The following is a 25,136-nucleotide window of genomic DNA, read 5'->3' on the forward strand; positions in this document are numbered from 1 at the left end:
CGATGTTGAGATTTTGATGACTCTTGACGTTTTGACCTCCCTAAGTCAGAAAATGCCATTTTTGGAATTATGTCTGTGTTTATGTGTGTGTCTGCGAACACGATAACTTGAATACACTCTCACGTAGGTCAACCAAATTTTGCATACACGTATTAGGTACAACACATAGATTTCTATCAACATTTGCATTATTTCCACTAACCAGAAGTTGTAGTTTACCTTTTATTCATGCAGCTGCAGAGTCCAATTTATTCAACTTTACTTTTATAATAATCATTCAATATATATTTGATTTGATTTGTTGTTGATGGTTCTATAATATACATAAATATAAAAATATAATCATTGTCTTGCGGTTTTCTCCTCAAATATCCATCCACATATCTGAGTGTATGGGTAAGTCGAGGGGAGACCACTCGCGGTTGTTTCTCTTTACCGCTCTCCTATTAAGGTGAAACTAGTGAAACTGTGATGTTGTCTGCATGGTCCCACCAAGGTGATTCACTGTAACTTGTGACTCCTTCAGAGATTTCGTAGGTCTCCTGGTGGCCTTCCTCACTCGTCCTCTTCAGTTTTTATGGCTGGTTCTGGAGGTCTCCTGGTGGTCTACCTTACTTGTCCTCTTCAGTTTTTATGGACGGTCCCAGAGGTCTCCTGGTGGCCTTCCTCACTCGTCCTCTTCAGTTTTCATGGGCGGTCTGCTTTAGGCTGCGCCATTTCCTCATGGTTGATTTAAGTGGATACCCCAGTTTTTTAGTTTGTCATTCCGAGGTATCGAGTGCTGCTTTGATGACGGGGATAATGAATTTAACGGAGTTAATTTACCACAAGGCTGCAAAGTAACAAATTGTAATAAAAGTGGAGGGGTCTGAATACTTTCTGAAGGTATTCCAGTTACCCTCTTGTGTGGAAAAATGTTGAAGATGTCCCACTGCTGAAGTTCCGTCTCTAGTCTTCTGTTCTGAAGGAAAGCCGTTGGGCCGATGCTCTTTGTTTTTTGAGTGTTTCAGTGCGTTCGCGGGGTTTGTCGATTACTGACTTGGGAGAAGCAGCACTCCTCCGGGCAGACGTTCCATTTCTCCATCATTTCCGTCTCTCACAGTGACATTTGACCCCCCACCCCCCTCAAAGGAGCTCATCTGTACGATGGCAATGGATTCAGAGAAACTGTAAGGAGACTATTTTTTTTTCACGTTCGTTTTAATTATTTGGTCCTTTATTCTCATAGCACAAGCAAATGCATTTTTGTACAATGCTAGCAGTTACCGCACTCAATTTATTACAGGTTAGCAGATTCTGACCCCCCTATACAATATGGCGTCTGCAGTCTAAACTTGAGCTACGAGACTTTCACACGTGTTTAGTTAGAGAGGTCGGCCTGTTTTCTGTTTTGTATTAAACTTCCAAAGCTGCGTTAATGACGGCGTCTTTAGAAGGTGCAATAGAAAGCAGCACGAAGACAATGCAACGTATGGAGAATGAAGCGTAAATCAACTCGAAAACGGCATTTGCGTTGTCTTCTAACAGTATAGCGCCTTTCACAGCCGTTTTCTAACAGCAACAAAATTTTTTTTGCCTCTTAATGATCATGTGACCACAATCCCAGACAGTTGTTATCGACTTTACACAGCTTCGTGTCTTTGTGTACTCTGAAGTTAAAACATTGCAGATCAACAAAAAGAAATCATGGAATTGTTCAACAGTTAAATCTAAATTTTTGACTCGTCAAGGTCTGCACATTTTGTGAAGATAACTGACGAAATCACTCGTGGCGTTCTTTCTACGGTAGAAATCGAGTATTGTCGAGAACGTTCCTCCCAGCAAACTGTTGCAGATGTTCCCACACTGCAGGTTGCATTGCTTGCATTCTTCTGTCCAGCTCATCCCAAAGCACCTCGGTGGAGTTGTGTGACTTGAAGCCCACCATCTTGTTCTTTTCTTCTAAGGTAGTTCAGACTCTCCCTGGAAGTGGGCTCTGGGATGTTATCATGGCGTGAGATCAACCTCTGACCACCGAGGAGCAGACCACAGGGTATCGCATGGTGTTACCAAATACCGCTGTAGGTCTTTTTAGGTTGAGGGTGCCAGTCATTCTGTGCAAATTCCTGCATGCAGCAAGTGAGCCGAAGACCCTCATGATTCCTCCTCCATGTTTGACCGTTGGTGTCACACACTGTGGTGCCATCCTCCTGATTTGTTGTGCAAAAGATTTAAAATTTTGTTTCAGCAGTCGAATGGTAGAGGGAGTAGAGTTGGCAAAGGTGGGTGAGTTTAAATACTTGGGATCAACAGTACAGAGTAACGGGGAGTGTGGAAGAGAAGTGAAGAAGAGAGTGCAGGCAGGGTGGAGTGGGTGGAGAAGAGTGTCAGGAGTGATTTGTGACAGGCAGGTATCAGCAAGAGTGAAAGGGAAGGTCTACAGGATGGTAGTGAGACCAGCTATGTTATATGGGGGGGTGGAGACGGTGGCACAGGAGACAGAGCTAGAGGTGGCAGAGTTAAAGATGGTGAGATTTGCATTGGGCCCTGGTACAGTTTCATCCAATTTCCAAAGCTTCTTTTGATGGTGTAGGCTTGGCATTTCTTCAGAGGGAGTAGACCCACAGTTTGTTCCAACGTTGCATTACAAAATTCGCCAAAATGGCCACCATTCAGTTAGAGTTGGTGAGGTTGAATCATCTAAAGTTACAATGCCCAGTTTCAGTACATCTCAAATTTCTTTCCAACTTTACGACGCACTTCTCTTTGTACTTCGCATTTGGTTGCCAGGAAGAAGAAAAGTCACAGTGTCTCCTGAATACACCGCATGTTTCCACTTGTGTGCAACAGGGGGGCGGTTATCTCGGGTTCAATACACTACATTTTGTTGAGGCTGAAGGAAAAAGTGCGTTTCTTTCTTTTTAAGTTTCACAATGTGTTTGGTACTATGCATGTGAAAACGATAAGAGGCTTAAATGGCCAAATCCACATACAGCAAAGAAGTATCGGGGGGGATAATGGTGTCCACATAATATGAACTCTCGGCCAGCCATCTCACAGTGCGTCAGACTGCTCCCCTTGACTCTGCTGCATCTGCTGCTGCATCATCTTCAGCATCTCCTGCATGCGGCGCAGCTGCAAGAAAGACAAAAGGAGACATCGTGAAAATGTGAGGAGACGACAAATTGAACTGTCCATTAGACAGCCTGCTGATCGACAATATTGAGGACCTCTGTCTGCTTCGTAGAGCAATTGAACCCAACACTGCACCCATGTTCAGAGGGGTAGTCACTGGCACTCACTGGCGCAATAAAGGGGGAAGGGTTTGGGCGGTTTGGACGATTACGAGGGCCTCTGACTGACAAGGGTCATCAACAAATTACCAGTATCTATCTATCTATCTATCTAAATCCTACCAAATACACTATCTATCTATCTATCTATCTATCTATCTATCTATCTATCTATCTATCTATCTATCTATCTAATCCTGCCAACTACGCTAAATATCTATCTATCTATCTTGTTTTACTTAAACGAAAAGCCAGGAGGAGTATAAAAGCAAGCTGCTCACAAAAGATGGCGTCTCATTCTGGACCCCCGACTCGTCAGAAAAGGAGCTCCAAACCAGACCTGATCTGCTAAGGATTCCTTGCTATGGGCAATTTAGGTTCTGTTATCGCACCATTGGGTGATGTTTTTGTTTCTTTCTCGAATTGTTATAAACGGGGTGACCCGGTTGACACCCCAACATCGCTCCATTCCAGTTGTCATACCTCACATGACCACAGTTGGCAGGTGCATTTGAAGATCATCCTAGATTTGGGTAATTCTGTATTGGAGATGAACTCTTTAGTGGGCTGATTTTGGTACAAATAACTCAACTTCCAGTTGTTAGGTTCTTTGATTCTTGGTTTACGAAAGATCAGCTAGATTTCTGGTAAGTGAACTCAGCCTGACTTATGAGTTCATCTCGCCTCCTGGTCCTCTTTCTTACAAAATGTCACTTTGTCATTTTTGATTCAGTACTGGAGGAGGAGGGACAGGCACAGTGTTTGTTGTTTTGTGTCTTACTGGGTTCAGAAATCACTCCAGGGTAACCCTGTTGGTCACAGTAGACATTGTAAATTTGAAAAATTGATTTCAAAGATGGGTGAGAAGCACAGCTAAATTTAATATATAATACAATGCTAGGTTGTGTGTGTGTGTTCAGTCCCTTCATGCAACCTGATTGGTGAGTTTGAGGATGCGATTGAAATGTGGAAGTGCGAGTGTGAGACATCCCAGGAGGAGTGAAGGCGTAAGAGGCACCCTGAGAGTCACCTTCAGACTCTGAAGGGAATTATAAAGCCAGACAAGAGGCGAGCAAGACGCCCTGAAATTATAGAGGTGGAGGAGCAGGCTTTATGGGAATGCTGGTCATGAGAAGTTCAGACAGATGAAAATACCAAAGAAAAGTGCTGAAGGCATACGTAAGGAAAGAGATATCAGATATTTTTACATTTCTTCTGTGACCTGTATTCAACAGCTAGCGTGGCTAATAATCAAATAATCCACTGATGATTCTCCACAGCTAGAGGTGTTTTGTGAGTGGATAACTCACAGGCATCGGTGAGTAGATAGGAGCTTCTAGGAGACTTGAGACACCTGTTGTATGTTATTCCAGCAAATTACTTGACTTGTAGTTTGGCAGCATAACAAACATCGAAAGGGCAATGCCCATCTTAGCCCCCTTCTAGTGCTGGTCCCAATTATCATTTGCCTGCCATTTCATTTCTTTGAATAAAATGTGAATCTTATGACAGGGATACAAAATACACTAAGAAGTCTGCGCTTCTGGTGACTTGAGAGCCCCCTAGTGGTCCTATGGTGTTCTACCTGAAAAAGTGGGAGAATCCTGCCGCAAATGCACATGTGCCACTGTAAACTCTGCTATATTTCCCCAAGCTCAAGGGCACCACAGCGTCAAAGTTCAGAGACACACTGGCATAAGAATCAAAGGGCGGGTTTTGGCACAAGACATCCATGACAGAACTTTGTCAGAATGGGACCTCCTCACCTCCTCATCTTTCTCTTGGATCAGCTTTTCTGTTGCGGCCAGTGGGAGCAAAGACAGCTCTGTGATACTCTGCCGGGAGATTTTGCTGAAATAAAAAAAAAAAAAAAAAGAAAAGAAGATAAAAAGAAAAAATGATGGAGGAGCTGCATGAGGACACAGAGAACTTCACATAAGACTCAGGGGTGTCCAACTCTGGTCCTGGAGGGCAGCAGTGGCTGCAGGTTTTCATTCTAACCATCTTCTTAATCAGTGCTTAGTTGCTGTTAATTAACTACGTTTGCCTTCATTGTAATTGACTTCTGCGGTGGGCTGGCGCCCTGCCCGGGATTTCTTCCTGCCTTGCGCCCTGTGCTGGCTGGGATTGGCTCCAGCAGACCCCCGTGACCCTGTGTTAGGATATAGCGGGTTGGAAAATGACTGACTATAATTGACTTGACTCAGAGCCCTGAATTGTTTCTTTTTTCCTTAATTAGCAGCCCAATAATAATGAGACACAAAACGAGCCGACACAGGACCAGCGAACCTGCGCCAAGCAGACAATATCTGAAAATGAAGAAAGGTGAAGATCTCAGTAAGGCCGATCTGCTCAGGTCACAAAAACAACTTGACGATGATCTTAGAAAAAAAAAAGAAAAATCAACAGTTTTGCTGTGGCAGAATGAGAGGAGCAACAAGCCATGGAATTAAATAACAGGCTTAATGAACAATAATTATTAAATTGGTTGGAGTTTGATGCCCCAATTGCTCGCTTCACGTCTCATTTCTGTTTGGCTGCCATTTAATAAAGAAGCGAATCAATTCAATCCTTAAAAATCAGGGCTATTAAAATGAAGGGAAATGGAGTTAATTAGCAGTGAAAACTGATTAGGAAAAGAGTTAGAATGAAAACCGCAGCCACTGCGGCCCACCAGGACCGGCGCTGGACAACTTTGACATACTGTAAGTGGACTCATTCTTTAGAGAGTCATTACAGGCTTCAGCCAGCAGATGGCAGGATTGGGATTTACACAGTGTAGCCAGTAACAAACGAATAGGGGTGAATAAATGAATGGGGTCTCTGCTGCTTTAACCAGAGCCCCCAAATTACCCCCCAGTCCACACACTTGTGACCCCATTAGCATTTTATGGCCAACACAACTGCACTTTATGCAGATTATGAAACAGCAGGCCTCCTGTCAGCATTTTCAATGCCAAAAGGGATGAAGCTCTCTGAGATTACGTGTTCCTCATCAGTTTTGCAGCTATCTGGGGTGATGGCTGCCGATTTTGAACCCCTTGGGGTTACCACGAGTTGTCCACGGCTGCTTCGACTTACTTGCGGCTGCTGCGGTCCTTAGTGCCAATCCGGGTCAGGCTCTGAATGCATTGGGCTCTGTAGTTCTCATAGTGGACTTCCTGGGTGACATCTTTCAGGTCCTGCATGTGGGTCTGAATCAGCATGTTTCGCAGCATGGAGAAGTCACAGTGCACTTTGTTCTCCACTGTGGGGGGTAAAAAGAGTTATTAAGGCTGTCGGAGCTCATGCGTCCAGAGATGAGAAGACCCTGAGTGTGACAAGGACACCTGAACTGAATTTTCCGAATGAGAGAAAGTCATCTAACAGTTAGCCCCACCCACTTACCCTCAGCCACACCCCAGGGATAAGCACGTCCTCTGATTGGTCGGGCCACATTCTCATTTATCATTTCATTGCTGCCAATCACTGCAAAGGGGATGCTATTCTGTGGAAGAAGAAGGAAAAATGGAAAGTAGATTACCATGAATTACAATTCTATAGATCCAGCAAAGCCAGAAAAGCAGATCAGTTCACATCCTGGGTGTGAAAGGAAGTACAAATTGAAAGCGGCAAGCGTTCTGCTTCAGAGCTTGAAAGCTGGCTTTGTTTCAGTGTAAGTGGTGTACCTTTAGAGCGAGGTCCTGCTGCTTAAACTCCTCGTCTTCATCAGAGTCACAGTCTGGAAACTGATAGATGTTGATACCATATTGCTCAATTTCGTCCCGGATCTGAAAAGAGAAAGGGTCCTTATGTCTAAAGCTACATCCTTAAATATGGTGTTCAGAACGTTCTTGGGGCAGCTGTGTAAACTTCAAAGTCCTTGGTTAGTCACTTTTATTGTTTGTAATTGTTGTCCTCGTTACTAGGACTGTTGTGAATTTGTGCCCTAAAAATCAGAAATTCCATACACTGCACAGAAACAATCAAGAGGGCACTTCATCAATAAGTAAAAAAAAAAAAACACGTGGCAAATCAGGGGGTCCTATTAGTGCTCAGGTGTTGGGTGGACACTGAAATCTTACTTTGATTTCATGAAATATACAACAAGTTAAGTTTGGCGAATGCTATCACTTAGGATATGCATATATTAAGTGAACAATTCAATATAATATATGAAAATGCACTCTCTATTCACTCGAAATGAGACAATTATGACCCTATAAACGAAACAGAAGCCACTTTGAACTTCTGACCAACATCATGAAGAGCAGACAGTTTAGTAAAAGACTCCGCTCTTATCATTTCCTTTGGTCATCGATTGCCTTCAAAATGCTCGCCAATCAAAGTCTTCTTCCGTCAGTCGCCTGTGCTCTCCTTCTGACTGCTGGGATTGGGAGTCCTCTCGGTAGCACTACAATAGATTCATCTTAATAACTGCTCTGTCAACAGCAAGGCAAGCAAACTGACACTTAGAAGGACCAGGAAATGAATTATAGTTATGTACGCTAAGGTCAAAACCGAGAAAACAGGACAGCACTTTCGTCAGAACAAGGGCGAAGTTCATAGTCGGAAACAAAACAAAGAGTTGTAAACCAACGGAACAAAGTATAGAAATTAGCGCAAGAGAACTTTGACATCCAAAGTTTTCTCTTGATAAAGCAATCTGGCGTGATTTCCAGGGAAACGCCACTAGCACCCTGAAAAACAAAATGGCGATGTCCATAAAGACAACAAGGTGTCGCAATAAAAAAAAAATATCTTGGAAGGAGACGAAATGTGACTTTCTCAGAGAGACTCTTTCATGTCCTGTGAGGCGAGTCTTTGTGCCAAGAGATTGAACCACTCCTGGTGCCGGAAATAAAAGACAAAGAGTAGATGACAAAGTAGAACGTCGTAAAGAATTGAAAAACGTTGGCGCGATACACATACAGAGCAGGTTAGAGAAAATGGAAGTACAAAATTCGAAAGTCTCATAAAAATGATAGCAAAGATCGCATTAGCTAAAACAAATGGAAATGATTACTCGGTGAAATAACGGAACAGCAAAAAGAGATCGTATATATTGTTTGGGTATAAACTTTAAGTCGGACACTTGTAGATCGTCTAATTTGTGTTGCCATCAGGGAAAAGTAGTGTTTCTTCCCAATGAAGAGGCGTATCCACGAGAACTAAAAGATTGGTTGTTTGGTGAAAGTGAAATCCCACGAGAGAAAATTTCAAGCCCCGTGAGAGAAGAGTTTATGCAAAGAGATTTGGAAAAGTCCCACCCACATAACCATGCACACGGTTCAATCATCTCTCATTTGTGTGAATGCTATTGTCATACACAGTTCAGGTAGAGAGAAGGAAACGATATTCACTCACGGGCAGTTATACATTGCGTTGTCACGATGTAATTCCAAACATGGAATCAAAGTTCAATGCGATATTGATGAAAAGGTAAAAGCGAAAAGAGATTGAATATATGGACTTAGGCGATATGACAGAAGTATGTAGATATTGTTTGGCTTTAAACTTAAAGTTGGAGACCAGATCGTCTAATTCGTGATGCCATCAGGGAAGAGTAGTGCTTCTTCCCAATGAAGAGGCGTATCCACGAGAATTAAAAGATTCCAAAAACGTTGTCGCGGTACACGTGCAGAGCAAGTTACAGATAATGGAAGTGCGAAAATTAGAAAGTCTCAAAAAACTGATAGTAAAGATCGCATTAGCGTAACCAATGGAAATTATTACACGGTGAAATAACGGAACAACGAAAAGAGATTGAATATATGGACATAGGTGATATGACAGAAGTACGTAGATATTGTTCGGATTTAAACTTTAAGTCGGAGACTTGAAGATCGTGTAATTCGTGTTGCCATCAGGGAAAAGTCGTATTTCTTGCCAATGAAGAGACGTATCCGCGAGAATTAAAAGTTTTGTTGTTTGGTGAAAGTGAAATCCACATACACAAGCAAAAGAGACGCGAGGTTGCTGGCATGTAGCGCAGGCGGCGGTTTGGCAAGCAAAGTGAGCAGGGGGCGAAGCCCCCTAGTAAATAAATAATAATGACAATAGAAATTCTGTCTTTTGCTATTTGCAGATTCTGTTCCTGTGAATTCACTTATCCACTGCTACAAAAGTGTAACCAATTTTACCATATCCACAGTTCACTCCCACCTATTTGTGGTCATGCGCAGCAGAAACAACAATTCTGAGAGGCCTCTCGTCCAGCGGCCAAACATGAGACTGAACAGTTAAGTGGTCAGCGATGCCCTCAGACGTCCAGGACTGCACTTGTGCCGAGCGAATTGATCAACGTGTGTCTATCTGGTGCTGAGAGGGGTGGGTAAGCCATCAAACCCAGTAAGTGGTGGTTCTTAAGCTCGCACTGATTGCGTTCCTTCTACCCTTAGTACACACTCTTGTCGCTACTACCGATTGGATGGCTCAGCGAGGTCCTCGGATTGGCTCCCTGCTGTGGACAATCGCGGCTTCTGGTAGAGCACTTTGAAGATGGTCAACCTGAAGCTCTGTGTGCCTGACTGATGGAGTCACGTCTGTTGCTCACACTTTGAGGAGCTTCTGAACCAGATGCTGCAGGTTTGCAGTTCACCACAGAGCAAAGCCACGAGGCTTCGTGGTGGGAGTCCACAGCAATACAAGCAGACACAGTGGCAGCACTGTCCACGATCAGCTCTCATGAATCCAGATTTACACTCCACTTCCTGGCTGCACCCATAACTTTCTAAGAATGAGGTAAGCACTGAACCCTCTGCCTTATGTTTTAATAAACACAACCTACCCTTTGCTTCATGACCATGACCTCCTTGGGCGTTAGGGTGTCTGCTTTGGCAATGATGGGCACAATGTTGACCTTGTCGTGCACAGCCTTCATAAACTCGACATCGAGAGGCCGTAGGCTAGATGGGGACAGAGTGAGAAAGAGACAAAATGACAACAGGAAACACACGAGGGTCAGTTCTATAGGACACCGATGTACACATAGGACTCATGGTGGCTTGGTCTTCACCTTCAGATCTCACAGGTTCTCAATTAGGGGACAATTACAGGGTAGATTTGTTAGCTAATCGATGCAATGTAAAGACTTCTACTAACTCATTTCTGCATGTTAATAATAACAGACCATCATGATAGAGGTGTTGTCTCAAGAGGATTTAGGAAATTGGCAGCCATGGTGTTCAGCTCTGGGATGGCAGGGACACCAAGAACCACTAGATGGCGCTCTAGCCTGGTGCCTTTGGTTCAAAAAGGAAAAGTCTGTATACTTTAGGGGTACTTTAGGTGACCCTGGAAGTGGTCAAAGGCTGGAGTTTACAAAGTCCTCCCTGCCACAAGGTTACTGAGCTTAGAATCGGGAGGATGAGTGTTGGCAGGAGGATGAGACCATGAAGGTGGTGAAAATGGAGTCATGTGGCATATAATGCACCAGGGAGTTAGGCGCTCCAGAGTGAGACACCATTAGCATTCACTGTCGGCAAACACCTCACCTCATGATATACAACCCGTCACCCTTTGACACCCGGTACCCCACTTACCCGTGGCCGTACGGTGAAATAAAGTAGAGTATGCAGTGCACACGATTATCCTGAATGTTCTTGCGATTCAGACCACTCTCATCCCGGAAGTACTGCTCAAACTGCTGGTCGATGTACTGGGCGATGGGCTTCCAGCTTCAGTTGTCACATACATAGAGGGGGAGAGAGAAGTGGGATACGTGTCATATTTCTAACCGCCAGCTCATACAACATATAACGTCAGTCCAGGTGTTTAATGAAGATTGGGTGAAGATAGTCCTTAGATGGATGGATGTCTAAAAGATAATGGGCACTAGTCGCTAGTCAGTAAAGCCTGAACGCCACCGACGGTATCAGAATTAAATGGCTGCGTCTCTTCATCGTGGTCTGCGCTGGAGCCCCCATTTTCAGAGGTCTTTTTCTTCAGTGAGTTCAATCACACGTCTTATGCTCTTATCCTTTAAGGCTAAGGATGTACAGATCTGTAAGTGACACCACGGCAGGAAACGCAGGAACAACAACCTCTCTGGACTTTGTAGAGGGTACGGCTAAACAGTTTGCACAAAATATGTCAATTATTGACGAATTTAACCAAGCAATCTTTAAAATTTGACACAGGAATGCTAAACGATGTGAACTTTGAGTTGCCACTCCGCGTCTAGCATTTTGTGATCTTCTGTGCCAAGGCTGTCTGATCTCTCGATCTCATTGTGTTATGTGTCTACCCATTCAAGTTCTGTATTTTCTGTTTACGCTTCTTTTTTAAATATTTTTTGCTTTTTATACGCTCATGAGTTATTTATTTTGTGTTCATATTCCCTCATTGTTTAATACAGTGTACCAAATACCAGTTTTTCAGCTTTGTGCAAATAGGCATCTACAGTATGTGGAAGTCTGTATTCTGTTACGTTCCTTGTCTTTATATATTTTTCCTCCTTCCTAATTATGGCTGACCTGTGTTTGAAAAATCTTTCTGACCATTTAGCTTCTGAATCTTAGTCATTCTGACAGCAAAATTCATGTCTTCTTGTATTATTTGCTAAGGCCTGTGTAGGCCATAAGCCTGCCTCTTGAGTGTGGTTAGGCTCTTCACTCCCTTTGCTCCTCTCCATTGTGACGCCCTAACGTTTCTACACATACTAACCAATCCGAGTTGTCCAGGGCATCCCCAAATCCTGGAGTGTCCACTATGGTCAACTTGACTTTCACGCCTCTCTCTTCGATATCCACTGCATTCTTGATGATCTCCAAAGTCTGGGGAATGCATTCTGAAAAACAGATGGCGGGCACAGTTTGTTATTTTTACAACTTGACCCATGATAGTAAAGGCACCTTAGGGCTTGTAACCGACACTAACCTTCAGAGCTGGGGATTTCCCGGTCAGTATAGAGATCTGTTAAGAAGAGACTATTGACGAGCGTTGATTTACCGAGGCCAGACTCACCTGTGGAGACAGAGGAAGGTAGAAGTACATCCGAGCCCATAGCTGGAGCCAGCAGAGTGAGCAACATTTTGAAACCAAACTCTCTCACCTACAACCATGAGGGTGAAATCAAAGCCTTTCTTGACCGATTTACGGTGGACTTGGTTGGGCAGGGTGGCAAAGCCGACATACTCTTTATCCTTAGGGAAAGAAAAAGAGAAGTCAATTGCTGGGTCGTCTCACCTCATCAACCTGGCCACCAATAAAAAAAGGTAACCAAAATGGCAGCTTCAACAGGAAACAAAATAGCAGCTTGAAAATAGATTCAAATATCGATACAATTTTGCCACACATTGATAGTGAAAAAAGAATAATACAAAAGACCAACATGAACCCTGCACTGTTCAAAACCTGAAATCATGATGACCTTCAAGACACAGGCCTACAAACAACCACTTTATGAAAATGTTCGGTTTCTTTAACAATTCCTCCTTTTTATAAAGATTTGTTACCCATTTCATTTACAAGCCAGGGGTTTATGGTAATCCCTTCTCTTGTGGGGTATTTATATTAATATAGGTATATATATATTATGTTGGAACTTTGCTCAAATATTTTTGCATTTTTTGAAGTCATAAACCACTTGGTCTGGTGTAGGCCGAAGTCAGCCAGTGGGCCTGATGGGAGTGAACCTTTTCTGGGCAGGCTGGTTTGGATTCTGCCCTGCTTTGTCATAACGTTTTGGAGGCTTTCTCACCACTTTGCCCATTTTGTGTGCTGCACTCGTAAGACATATTGAAGGCCACCAAGTTTAAAATGAGGACCAGGAGAGGAAATGAAATTTGGGCAGAGAATTGAAACCAAAAAGCAGTCCTTTGTTTTGACTAAGAAATCGAAGTAAAGCAAATCAAAGCAAAAGGCAAAAACCAGGAAGTCTAAATCGCAAAAAGTAGTAAGTGTTTTTTGTTACAATTTTAGGTATTCGTTATTATTTTTTGCATAATGTCAACACCACTTTGAGAATTTGAACAAGCTCTCGGCAATCAACCCGGGAGTTGTGTGTCTCCACTTCTTAAGTCAAATGTATAAAGTTCACCTCATATCACCATCGCTAATAATCAGAGTTTGCATATAATTTAAAAGAACTAACAAGAGACTGTTGTTATTTTGTTCCGGACCCCTTTTCCTGATTCTGAGACTTCGTTCCTTGATTAATGATTTGGTACTTCTGCAAAGACTGGACGGACTTTCGGTTTTTTCTTTTTGTGTGTTTCCTTCTGTTTCTTTTCTGGTCACCTCCATTATTTTTCATAATTTCGTAGTTTATCCTCCTGATAAACCACAATTGTTTTTTTTTTCTTAGAGTATCTATAAACTCGAGGTAGGGATGTATCTGAGCAGGCGATTCTTATAGCAGCATGCTGGTAACATCAATTTGCGTAACTCCCAAGGCTGAGTTCCATGATGCTGCATCATGTCAAAGGTATCACAAAATGGTGGCACCCAGGGAAACCCAAAATGGTGAAGAAAACAAGGCGGTACAGCGCATTGCCACACCCACTTCACGACAAAACACTCGGTTGGCAACACCCCAGGCAGAAACCTAAAGGGCAGTGACTGAACCACCCAAAACTTTGAAGGGTTGTCCCCCCCTGGATAATAATTTTTCTAATTAAAAAAAAACAAAAAGTACAATCCAAATCTCAAAAGATCAAGTCCACGTCAGGATGAATCAGCACATCCTCATCATCATATCCTTTGGATTCAGATCATGAAAGTCTACTCCCGTATCAGAGTAGGCAGATTTAGATGTTCTGTATTTAAAGTCCATCCATTCCTCTATCCATCCGTCCATCCATCCCGACATTAAGAACATAAGAAATCTGATAAACGAGAGGAGGCCATCCAGTCCATCGAGCTTGTTTGTTTAGCTCGTAGTTAAGCTCTCCCGATATCTCATCCAGATCCTTCTTCAAGGATGCCAAGGTGTCTACTGCATGACTTGGAAGTTTGTTTCAGATTCTCAACACTCTTTGTGTGAAGAAGAGCTTCCCAAATGAAGGAAAATTCAGAATTCTTCTGTCACGGGATGGCTTCTGAATTTGACAGATGTGCGTCTCGTTCTACTCTTGTTTAACTCTCTTTCAAGACTTTGTCTATATATTTTTTCTTATTATTGGATGGATGCCCTTATCTAAGGTGACTTCCTACATCTGAGCTACAATCGGTCACATTTCTTCTGTTTTTCCAGGCATATAAAGCGACTTGTTCACGGTCACACACTGGTGTCAGTAGTGGGATTTCAAGTGTAATGTCTTAGCCACTGTGTCAAGCTGCCTTCCCTTTCTTCTAGAATGAGTGTGACGTCATTGGAGTGCAGCAATACAAGTTAGAGCAACTAGAACCAAGGACTACAGTTTAGCATTCCCAGTAAAGCGACTTATTAATACGAACAACTGTCCATACCTCTCACCAGCGGGGCTGGCGCCACCATTAGGGCAAACTAAGCATTTGCCTATAAGGAAGGGAAAATGCAGCCACACGGGTTAGCCACCGAACAGTCGGTTGGCACATTAATAAGTTTGGCCTCGGGCGCAAAATAACCTGGCATGGGCCCTGTTCACCAGATATTACTGAGCACGCAATGCAAATACGTTCAAATTCCAAAAAAAAAAACAACACCAGCGTATTCGGTTGAAGAAGGTTCCTCCAAACAAGAAGAAGATTCCCCCCCAGGCAGACACGCGGTCCAGTCCCACCCTCCAGAAATGACCCTCTATCTGCCATAGCCAGGTGTTACGTGAGTGACCCCTTGGCCTGGTCCAACCACTTGGGTCCCCAACAATAAGGATCCTACGAGCTGTATCACCCTCGGGTAAATGCGCCACACGGCCGTAGTGCCGTAACTGACGCTACCTCACAATGCAGGTCATGTGCCTCATTCGGGACTCCATGAGCAACACAAACTCAAACCAATGGTACCCAAGGATTTTCCGGAGAGACACACATGAAGGAGTCCAGTCTTCATCTCAGGTCACTGGATAGCATCCATGTCTCACAAACAGGGAGCACCAGGACTCTAAAGACTTGGACCTTCGTCCTTTTAGAGAGATATCGGGAGCGCCACACACCCCTTTCCAGTGACCTCATGACCCCCCCGCCTCATGCTCTGCCAGTCCATCTACTAACTTCATACGAAGAGTCACCAGAGTCATGAATGGCACTACCTTGGCAGTGAAGAAAACTGCACGAGGTGATTTCCAAAAACTTCAAATTATTCCCGTTATGAGGAAAGATTGCAAATTTTCATACTTAGGGCCTAATGGAACCCAAAATGGGACACAATCAGCAAGGAAAAAGGGCTAAATAAGTCCACAACATTAACCAACAGACAAAACCTTAACACGTATCCTTAACTAAATCCTAATCCTTTCAATATCAAGTTTACCGTACATATTCTGTAGTACCGGAGTTCAGAGTGCCAGCTAACGGGACCACCGCTAACAACGGGGTGTTTTGTAAATTTGATTCTGACCACTTTTGGTTGGCCTTGAGTTTTTCCAGAAGCTCAGACCATGTAAGGCCCTGTTTTAGATTTCAGCAGACTGAACTCGACTCCTGAACACGTGGTAGAGATGATGAGGTGCTTAGAGGGTCCTACGATTTCTAGCTTTCCAACCAATTATTTTTTTAATCGTGCTCAACTAAGAGTACAAAAATAACCCACCAAAAATGTTATTTTCGGTTCAGTGAGAAGGAAGCAGTTCTTGATTCACTCTCAGTGACTCTGCCTGCCCTTTCATTTCCTGTAGCAGACACGGCCCACAGCTTCCTGTCGCCTATCGTGGAGAGATCAGGTCATACTTGTCTTATCTGCTCGCTGGGTCAGCCCAAGATAATGACTCATCTGAAGCTTAGTTTGGACGACTCCACTTATCTTGCTAAGATACTAACGGTCCCTCTTGCTAACCAGGGTGACACTGGCCTTATCTCAAGTGCCTTTGCCTTTGGATGAAGTTGGCCTCATCATTAACCGCCAGATTTCACCTTACATCCTGACTCGGAGGCCCCATTTCCAACTTACAGGAGTGAATCCAAAATGTGAGAATAGTAAACTTGATCCCAAAGAGTTTCAGGGCCTGTTAAGAGTACGAGGGCACAACGTTCATCTCAAGAAGGAGGCTTCACTCCAGCGTCTGGGTCAGTTTTGAGATTCTGACTGGACTTAAAGCAGAGTGGTGGCTCTGAGGCTTGGGATCTGAGCGGGTGCCGGTTCGAATCCCGTAAAATGCCAAAAGTGACTCTACTCCATTGGGCCCTTAACCTGCAATTGCTCTGTCCTGGGCGTAACGTTAATCTGCATGGAGGCCCTCCATTCTGCACTCCAGCCACCATGAAAGATCTCCCACTTGTTCCACTCCATCTGAACTCGTATGGTACTGAGGTGTCACCTGTTGCTCAGCTGCACTCGGGTTCTAATCTGGGATCCTGAGTTGGTTTGTCATGTGGCGAGTGTGGCAATGCGCTGTATCAGCGTGGGCTCCTGACCTCAAATGTCGTTCATTTTAGGGAAACCCAAAGGGCAGGGACTGAACCACCCAAAACTTTGAAGGGTTGTCCCCTCCTGGATAACTGTTTCTCTAATTAACAAAAAAAAACAAAAACAATCCAAATCTCAAAATCTGCAAAGACTGGACGGACTTTCGGTTTTTTCTTTTTGTGTGTTTCCTTCTGTTTCTTTTCTGGTCACCTCCATTATTTTTTGTAATTTCGTAGTTTATCCTCCTGATAAACCACGATTGTTTTTTTTTTCTTAGAGTATCTATAAACTCGAGGTAGAGATGTATCTCAGCAGGCGATTCTTATATCAGCATGCTGGTAACATCAATTTGCGTAACTCCCAAGGCTGAGTTCCATGATGTTGCATCATGTCAAAGGTATCACAAAATGGTGGCACCCAGGGAAACCCAAAATGGTGAAGAAAACAAGTCAAGTCAAGTTGGGGAGCATGCACCGGTACAGCGCATTGCCACACCCACTTCACGACAAAACAACTCGGGATCCCGGTTGGCAACACCCCAGGCAGAAACCTAAAGGGCAGTGACTGAACCACCCAAAACTTTGAAGGGTTGTCCCCCCCTGGATAAAAATTTTTCTAATTAAAAAAAAACAAAAAGTACAATCCAAATCTCAAAAGATCAAGTCCACGTCAGGATGAATCAGCACATCCTCATCATCATATCCTTTGGATTCAGATCATGAAAGTCTACTCCCGTATCAGAGTAGGCAGATTTAGATGTTCTGTATTTAAAGTCCATCCATTCCTCTATCCATCCGTCCATCCATCCCGACATTAAGAACATAAGAAATCTGATAAACGAGAGGAGGCCATCCAGTCCATCGAGCTCGTTTGTTTAGCTCGTAGTTAAGCTCTCCCGATATCTCATCCAGATCCTTCTTCAAGGATGCCAAGGTGTCTACTGCATGACTTGGAAGTTTGTTTCAGATTCTCAACACTATTTGTGTAAAGAAGAGCTTCCCAAATGAAGGAAAATTCAGAATTCTTCTGTCACGGGATGGCTTCTGAATTTGACAGATGTGCTTCTCGTTCTACTCTTGTTTAACTCTCTTTCAAGACTTCATCTATATTATTTTTTCTTATTATTGGATGGATGCCCTTATCTAAGGTGACTTCCTACATCTGAGCTACAATCGGTCACATTTCTTCTGTTTTTCCAGGCATATAAAGCGACTTGTTCACGGTCACACACTGGTGTCAGTAGTGGGATTTCAAGTGTAATGTCTTAGCCACTGTGTCAAACCGCCTTCCCTTTCTTCTAGAATGAGTGTGACGTTATTGGAGTGCAGCAATAAAAGTTAGAGCAACTAGAACCAAGGACTACAGTTTAGCATTCCCAGTAAAGCGACTTATTAATACGAACAACTGTCCATACCTCTCACCAGCGGGGCTAGCGCCACCATTAGGGCAAACTAAGCATTTGCCTATAAGGAGGGGAAAATGCAGCCACACAGGTTAGCCACTGAACAGTCGGTTGGCGCACTAATAAGTTTGGCCTCGGGCGCAAAATAACCTGGCATGGGCCCTGTTCACCAGATATTACTGAGCACGCAATGCAAATACGTTCAAATTCCAAAAAAAACAGCACCAGCATATTCGGTGGAAGAAGGTTCCTCCAAACATCAGGAAACAAGTTTCTTCTGCGTGCTAGTATTTAACCCAAAAATCTGTGAAAATACCCATAGGAACATTTGACTGCTGAAAGGTTGATCTTTAATGGCCGAGGAGACTTAATAGAGAATCTCATTTATGTTTCAATTAACAATCCACTTAGTGACAGATGTCCATCCATCCATTATCCAACCCGCTATATCCTAACTACTGGGTCATGGGGGTCTGCTGGAGCAAGGGCGCAAGGCAAACCCCGGGCAGGGCGCACACACACACACACACACACACCAAGCACGATTTAGAATCGCCAATCCACCTAACCTGCATGTCTTTGGACTGTGGGAGGAAACCCACGCAGGGAGGACTCGGGTCTCCTGACTGCGAGGCAGCAGTGCTACCACTGTGCCACCGTGCCGCCCCCTGGTCACGAATGTTTCTTCTAAAATTATTTAGGGGAAATAACTTTAGACAAAAAGGAGAAATGAGACACAACGGAGGTACAAGGAGTCCAAAATGTAAATCTGCTCTGAGGAGCATGTGCTGTTTTGTGAGATCTCTTTCTAGTCTTGCTTTAAAGCTCTTTCAAGACTTCATATTTTTTAAGGTATAATCGGACTGGCGCCTATGTCTATGGTGACTTACAAACTTTGAGATGCGATCGGTTCCACTTCTTTGTTCTCCCAATTGGAGCTCAGGCAGATGACATGCCTTGCTTTGGTGTCAGTAGTGGGATTTGAACCAACAACCTCAGGGTCTGAAGTCCACTACAAAACACTGCCTGCCTTTTCTTGTAGAATGAATCTGATTGAGTTGGAGCAGAGTAATAAAAATTAGGGAAGCTTACGGGTTTGTAATCCTAGGAAAGTGTTTCATTACATCTTGTATCACTCTTGTCCCAAAGATATCAGGTCCTGGTGAGCTGAATGACTTCCGGCCTGTTGCTCTGACGTTAAATGTGATGAAGACCATGGAGCGCCTGCTGCTTCACCACCTGAGGTCACAGGTCCGTCACGCCCTCAACCCTCTGCAGTTCACATACCAGGAGAAGGTGGGAGCGGAGGATGCCATCATCTGTATGCTACACTGATCTCTCTCCCACTTGGACAGAGGCAGTGGTGCTGTAAGAATTATGTTTCTGGACTTCTCTAGCGCCTTCAGCACTATCCAACCTCTGCTCCTTAGGGACAAGCTGACAGAGATGGGAGTAGATTCACACCTGGTGGCATGGATCGTGGACTATCTTACAGACAGACCTCAGTACGTGTGTCTTGGGAACTGCAGGTCTGACATTGTGGTCAGCAGCACAGGTGCGCCGCAGGGGACTGGACATTATGGTCCTGTTTAGCCAAAATACATCAGACTTCCAATACAACTCGGAGTCCTGCCACGTGCAAAAGTTCACTGACGACACTGCTATGGTGGGCTGCATCAGGAGTGGGCAGGAGGAGGAGGAGTATAGGAACCTAATCAAGGACTTTGTTAAATGGTGCGACTCAAACAACCTACAACTGAACACCAGCAAAACCAAGGAACTGGTGGTGGATTTTAGGAGGACCAGAGACCCTCCTTGACCCCGTGATCATCAGAGGTGACTGTGTGCAGAGGGTACAGACCAATAAATACCTGGGAGTGCAGCTGGATGATAAACTGGACTGGACTGCCAATACTGATGATCTGTGCAAGAGAGGACAGAGCCGACTATACTTCATTAGAAGGCTGGCGTCCTTCAACATCTGCAATAAGATGCTGCAGATGTTCCATCAGACGGTTGTGGCGAGCGCCCTCTTCTACACGGTGGTGTGCTGGGGAGGCAGCATAAAGAAGGACGCCTCACACCTGGACAAACTGGTGAGGAAGGCAGGCTCCATTGTAGACACAGAGGTGGACAGTTTAACATTTGTGGCAGAGCGACGGGCGCTGAGCAGACTCCTGTCAATCATGGAGAATCCACTGAACAGGATCATCTCCAGACAGAGGAGCAGCTTCATTGACAGACTGCTGTCACCGTCCTGCTTCACTGACAGACTGAGGAGACCCCACACTATGAGACTCGGGGTTGGGATAAACGTTAACATTATACAAAGTTATTGTCTGTTATACCTGCATTGTTATCACTCTTTAATTTAATATTGTTCTTTATCGGTATGCTGCTGCTGGAGTATGGGAATGTCCCCTTGGGATTAATAAAGTATTCTATCTATCTATCTATCATATAGTGCCTTTCTATCTATCTATCTATTATATAGTGCCTTTCTATCTATCTATCTATCTATCTATCTATCTATCTATCTATCACCACAGAGCACTGTGCTTACATTTTACTAAAGATTACAGAGAACACAATGTAGATAATTTCAAATTGTTAATATAAAATGTGAAGACACTCCTTGGAAGATCTGAGCATACTGTGTGGCTTTGCTGAGATCTCTGCTGAACTTCAAGATGAGACACTTGTGGGGGATTTTGCCAAAGGAGAAACACCTGAGAAGAACGAGGCAAAAGAAAATGTCTCCATTTATTTCTGTTCTGATCTCGGTGTTGTCCGGTGTTTGATTTTTCATTCCTCTGGGAACACAAGCCCTATTTGTGGGCCGCTAGGTGGTGATGTTTTCTGTTCTCACAAGGGTCCCCTCTTCAGTGGGCCTAACCTGCGGCACCAGAGACTGATGACGGCCTCACTGTTGGGGTACCCAGAAGACGTCTGGTCTGCAGTGTAAGAAGGGCTGCGATTCCTTCACGTTGAGAGAGCTTCGAGTTGGGAAGCAGATGGTGACAAAGGATCAGCTGACCAGAGTGAGGACGGACAGGGAGAGCTGACAGTGAGTCCCCGTGTGGAGTTCTGGGACCATATAAAAGTCACCATGCTGCACGGCCTCACATCAACTGAGATTAGATTCATTATTTACAAATGACTTATTTTATTTGGAGATTTTTTTGGGATTGAATTGTTTTGAGCTTCGACTTTCTGAGATTGCGTCTCTGAATTTGACCTCCAGTTTCGACCACTGGCTGCGTTTTCTACCCTTGTCTTTTTCTCCTGCCTTCTGTCATAAATTGTTTCTGACCACTCTCTGAAGTCAGCACATAGAGTTTGCCATCTCTGATTTACTTCATGGGTGTTGCCATCAGCCAATGATTGTGCTTCACCAGCCTCAGTCACATCATAAGCTTTCGATTAAGACCAAGATCGAGATTGTAGCCCCATTGGTTCGCGAGTAATCATATGACGGGCAGACACAATCCTTAGCATTTTATAGATCTGCTTGCTGTGATCTCTGTTTAAGATGACTTGAAATCTAAATAATCAGTGTAGGGCTCACTATTAATGTTTGCTGTGCACCATCTATTGGGATGCATTTTGTAATGCATGTGGTAATGAAATGCGTTACATTTTCCATTCCAACAGATGGCACATCACAAACATTTGTAGAAATAAAATGCATTTTTGCAAATGTTTGTCATGTGCCATCTATTGGAATGACAAATGAAATGTTCTCTGTTATATGCCATTGGGTATGGGATTCGTAAAAGCAATGCTAAAGTTTTTTGATGCACCATCTGTTGGAATGAAAAATGCAATGCATGTGTCTCTGTTATAAGCCATTTGGTAAGGAACTCTCAAAAGCAGTGCCAATGTCTGTGAGGTGCCATCTGTTGGATTAACAAATACAATGCATTGACTCTATTGTAAGCCATCTGGTATGGGATTCGTAAAAGCAGCACTAATGTTTGTAGTGTGCCATATGTTAGAATGACAAATGCAATGCATATGTCTCTGTTATATGCCATTTGGAATGGGATTCGTAAAAACAATGCTAATATATGTGATCTGTTGAAACAAGTGCATTTTATTAGTAGAAATGTGTCTGATTCGCCATCTGTTGGAATGACAGGGACATAGCAACCAGATGGACACAGAGACATTTCTCCTTTTATTGAGGTGGACTGATTCTTATCCCAATCATTTATGCTTTTTAAAAAGGAACAGCATCCTCAGCACTGACCCCTGGTGGTCACCACCTCTAACTGCCTTATTCAGAAAAATGACTTTATACCCAAACCCCGGCCTATAGCGACTCGCGGGCCACATGCGGACCAGAACCAACCTCCGAGTGGCCCACTGGCCCAGCCTGTAGTCCCGTCAGAAACACAGAGAAAAAGCGAGAAAAACACAATTCAGGAGCCTTCAGACATTTCTGACAGGAATGCCTACAGTAGTACGGACTTTGAATGCAACACTTCGCGTAGCCGAGCAACAGTCAACCCACAATGCAGCGCACTGTTGTGTGTCCGGAAGTGGTGGTAGAGGTCTATGACACCGGGATTTTTATTATTTATTTTTGTCACGGTAGTTGGTGGCGACAGCTGGTCATGGAATCGACTACATATTAAATGATTATGTGATCAGTTGTGTGCCGGGTCTTTGTTCGTGAGGGAGTGAGTGAGTGAGTGCGAACGTGAGTTCTCCTAAATGAATCGAATTGTTAACTCCAATGAGAGCCTCAATGAGAGCCTCATTACTAATAAACGCCGCCTTCACTCACACGCTTTGATCCTGAGGATTCACGGCTGTTACGAGGACGACGATCGGTCATCGGCACTCGAAGCAAAAACCGAATTAGAAGTTTGGAATTTCCTTTAAAACTCACTCAGATTAAGCACGGATTGCTTTGCGGTGCTGTGTGACTTTTCTGTAGAATGTACAGCTCATTATCATCCTGCGGTTTCAGAAATCTTATGTTTGTCATTTTAAACTGTTAGGCACGGCGATACACGTACGCAGGTGGCTTAATGATAGCGCCGCTGTCCGCCAATAAGGAGGTGCTGGATTCGTGTCCACTTCTGTGTGAAGCTTGCAAAGCATTTTGAGAAGCGAGTATGGCGCTATATAAATACAAAGAATTATAATTAAACTCATCTGTTTATCAGTTTCAAATTTGAAATAAAACAGGAAGCGCTAGGACTCTCTGCCTCTATTTACCTTCCCGGTATCTCAGACTTGATCCAAACGTAACGCATGCGCACCGCCACCTTTTTCGTTTACAGAAGACATAGCGCTGATCACATGCGCGGTGATTTAAAACGAGTCCGTGTCCCATCGGTGTGTCTGCCACTGTGCTGTGTGTCTGTGCACTGACGGCTTTGATAGTATGGATAGTTGTGTTTTATTCTGTTAAATACATTTTATGGCGTGCCAGGGTCACATATGACCAAACTATTTCATTTTTTTATTTCAAAAGGGAAGCAACTTTTTCTGCTAAGACTGTGCGCTGTTTTGCTTTTCTGCACTTTGAAATGCGCCTGGGTCAGATATGACCAAAATGTTGTATTTTGTTATTTCAAAAGTGGGGAAAAAAATAGGATTACTACTACCTCAGATTCTGCTCAGTGATCACTTTTTTGATGGTATTCTTTATGCGCATTTTGACGTGACCGCATCTTTTAAAAGGCAATCAGTGAATAAACACGACCTGTTTTTTTTTTTCAAAACGTTTATTTGTGTTAGTTTACCGGCCGCTGAGAATGTCTGGCCCAGCTACATTTCTTGGTTTGGGAATCTTGTAATTGAACAGCCCTGCCATAACGTTTAGGCTAATTTTGCACCCAGGGCCGCACTGCATTCCTTAAGTTTGATCACAAGCTGCTGTTATCAAAAACCTGAATAAGTCCGCCGCTCTCACTGTGTGCCTTTGTTGCTTCTTCACCGAATTGCAGCGCATTAGTGACACACGACCGCCCCGTCTGAACCCGTGCTGACTGCTCAATGACTCACCGGTTCTACACTTGAGTTGCCTGATCTTCTTCTTCTTAATAATCTCCCCCGTTATTTTACCCATCATGCACTTTAAGCTTACTGGCCTATAGTTATTTAGATCAGGCCGGTCCACTTAATTAAATGGGGTAACATCTGTAGACTACCCCCGTGCCCCCGTGTGTAGTGACTTTTAAAACCCTCACTAACCCCCTTTAGCACTCCAGGAGAGACCCCGAGAGACGAGAACAGAACGCGTCCACTCACCATCTTCCACAGCTTATGAAGCTCCAGGCGTCTGAGCGTCAAAAGGGTCACAGATACTGAGGTAGGTAGGTGGGTGGGTGGATGGGGGGGCAGCTCTCGAACTCACATACAAGGACACGCACTCCAGAGATGTTTAACCCACAATATGAATCTTCTTTTCTTCATATCAGAACTCATTTGGAACAGGAAGCGTCTGCGCACACAGGAAGTGAGAAACCGCTTTGCTTCTCCGTTTGACTGATGCGCATCTCTCAAATTTCAGGTGCTTCTGCTGCACTCGGAAAAAAAAAAAAAAATCATCAAGGCGAGTAAGTGCTATGGGAGGTCAGAGGGGCAGATTTGGGGGGCATCCTATTCTGAGAAGTGAGAGCGGACAAGGTGGACCTTTCATTTTGGCAAGACCTGGTGTTTTAAGAAAAAGAGCTGAGCAACATTCACACGTCTTGTGGGCTCCACGACTTGGCCCTAATCGTGAATTCCACGAATGAAACATTTCTAGCAGTCACCTGGCTGATGACCTCCTATCGATTCAATAAGGTGGCTTACTGGCTGATGTGACCTCCGCTGCCTTAGGTGTCGTGGCCTCAGAATTAATTTGAGGGGCCTGTCAGATGGGATGTCTGTCTGTCTGTCTGTCTGCCTGCCTTCAGTCCAATACTACAATACAGTTGATTAAAAGACCTGTGGGTGGGGGACTGGAGGTGACTTCATTACAGCATCGCAGATCCTC

The 25,136-nt window shown here is 44.0% G+C and overlaps 1 protein-coding gene across 1 annotated transcript; it reads right to left on the bottom strand.

The window, feature by feature from the left end:
- Nucleotides 1-2,989: 2,989 nt before the first annotated feature.
- On the bottom strand, nucleotides 2,990-25,136 carry LOC120536624 (septin-4-like). The gene is made up of 12 exons (XM_039765036.1): nucleotides 24,953-25,136; nucleotides 24,407-24,677; nucleotides 12,307-12,397; nucleotides 12,132-12,218; nucleotides 11,919-12,042; nucleotides 10,796-10,930; nucleotides 10,042-10,159; nucleotides 6,941-7,042; nucleotides 6,660-6,759; nucleotides 6,354-6,519; nucleotides 5,039-5,123; nucleotides 2,990-3,114 (listed from the first exon to the last, which is right to left on the bottom strand). The coding sequence occupies exons 2-12, from the start codon at nucleotides 24,407-24,409 to the stop codon at nucleotides 3,034-3,036; spliced, it is 1,092 nt and encodes a 363-aa protein (XP_039620970.1). The 5' UTR covers nucleotides 24,410-24,677; nucleotides 24,953-25,136; the 3' UTR covers nucleotides 2,990-3,033.

Source organism: Polypterus senegalus, chromosome 10 (assembly GCF_016835505.1).
Source record: "Polypterus senegalus isolate Bchr_013 chromosome 10, ASM1683550v1, whole genome shotgun sequence".
In the NCBI taxonomy this organism is placed as follows: Eukaryota; Metazoa; Chordata; class Cladistia; order Polypteriformes; family Polypteridae; genus Polypterus; species Polypterus senegalus.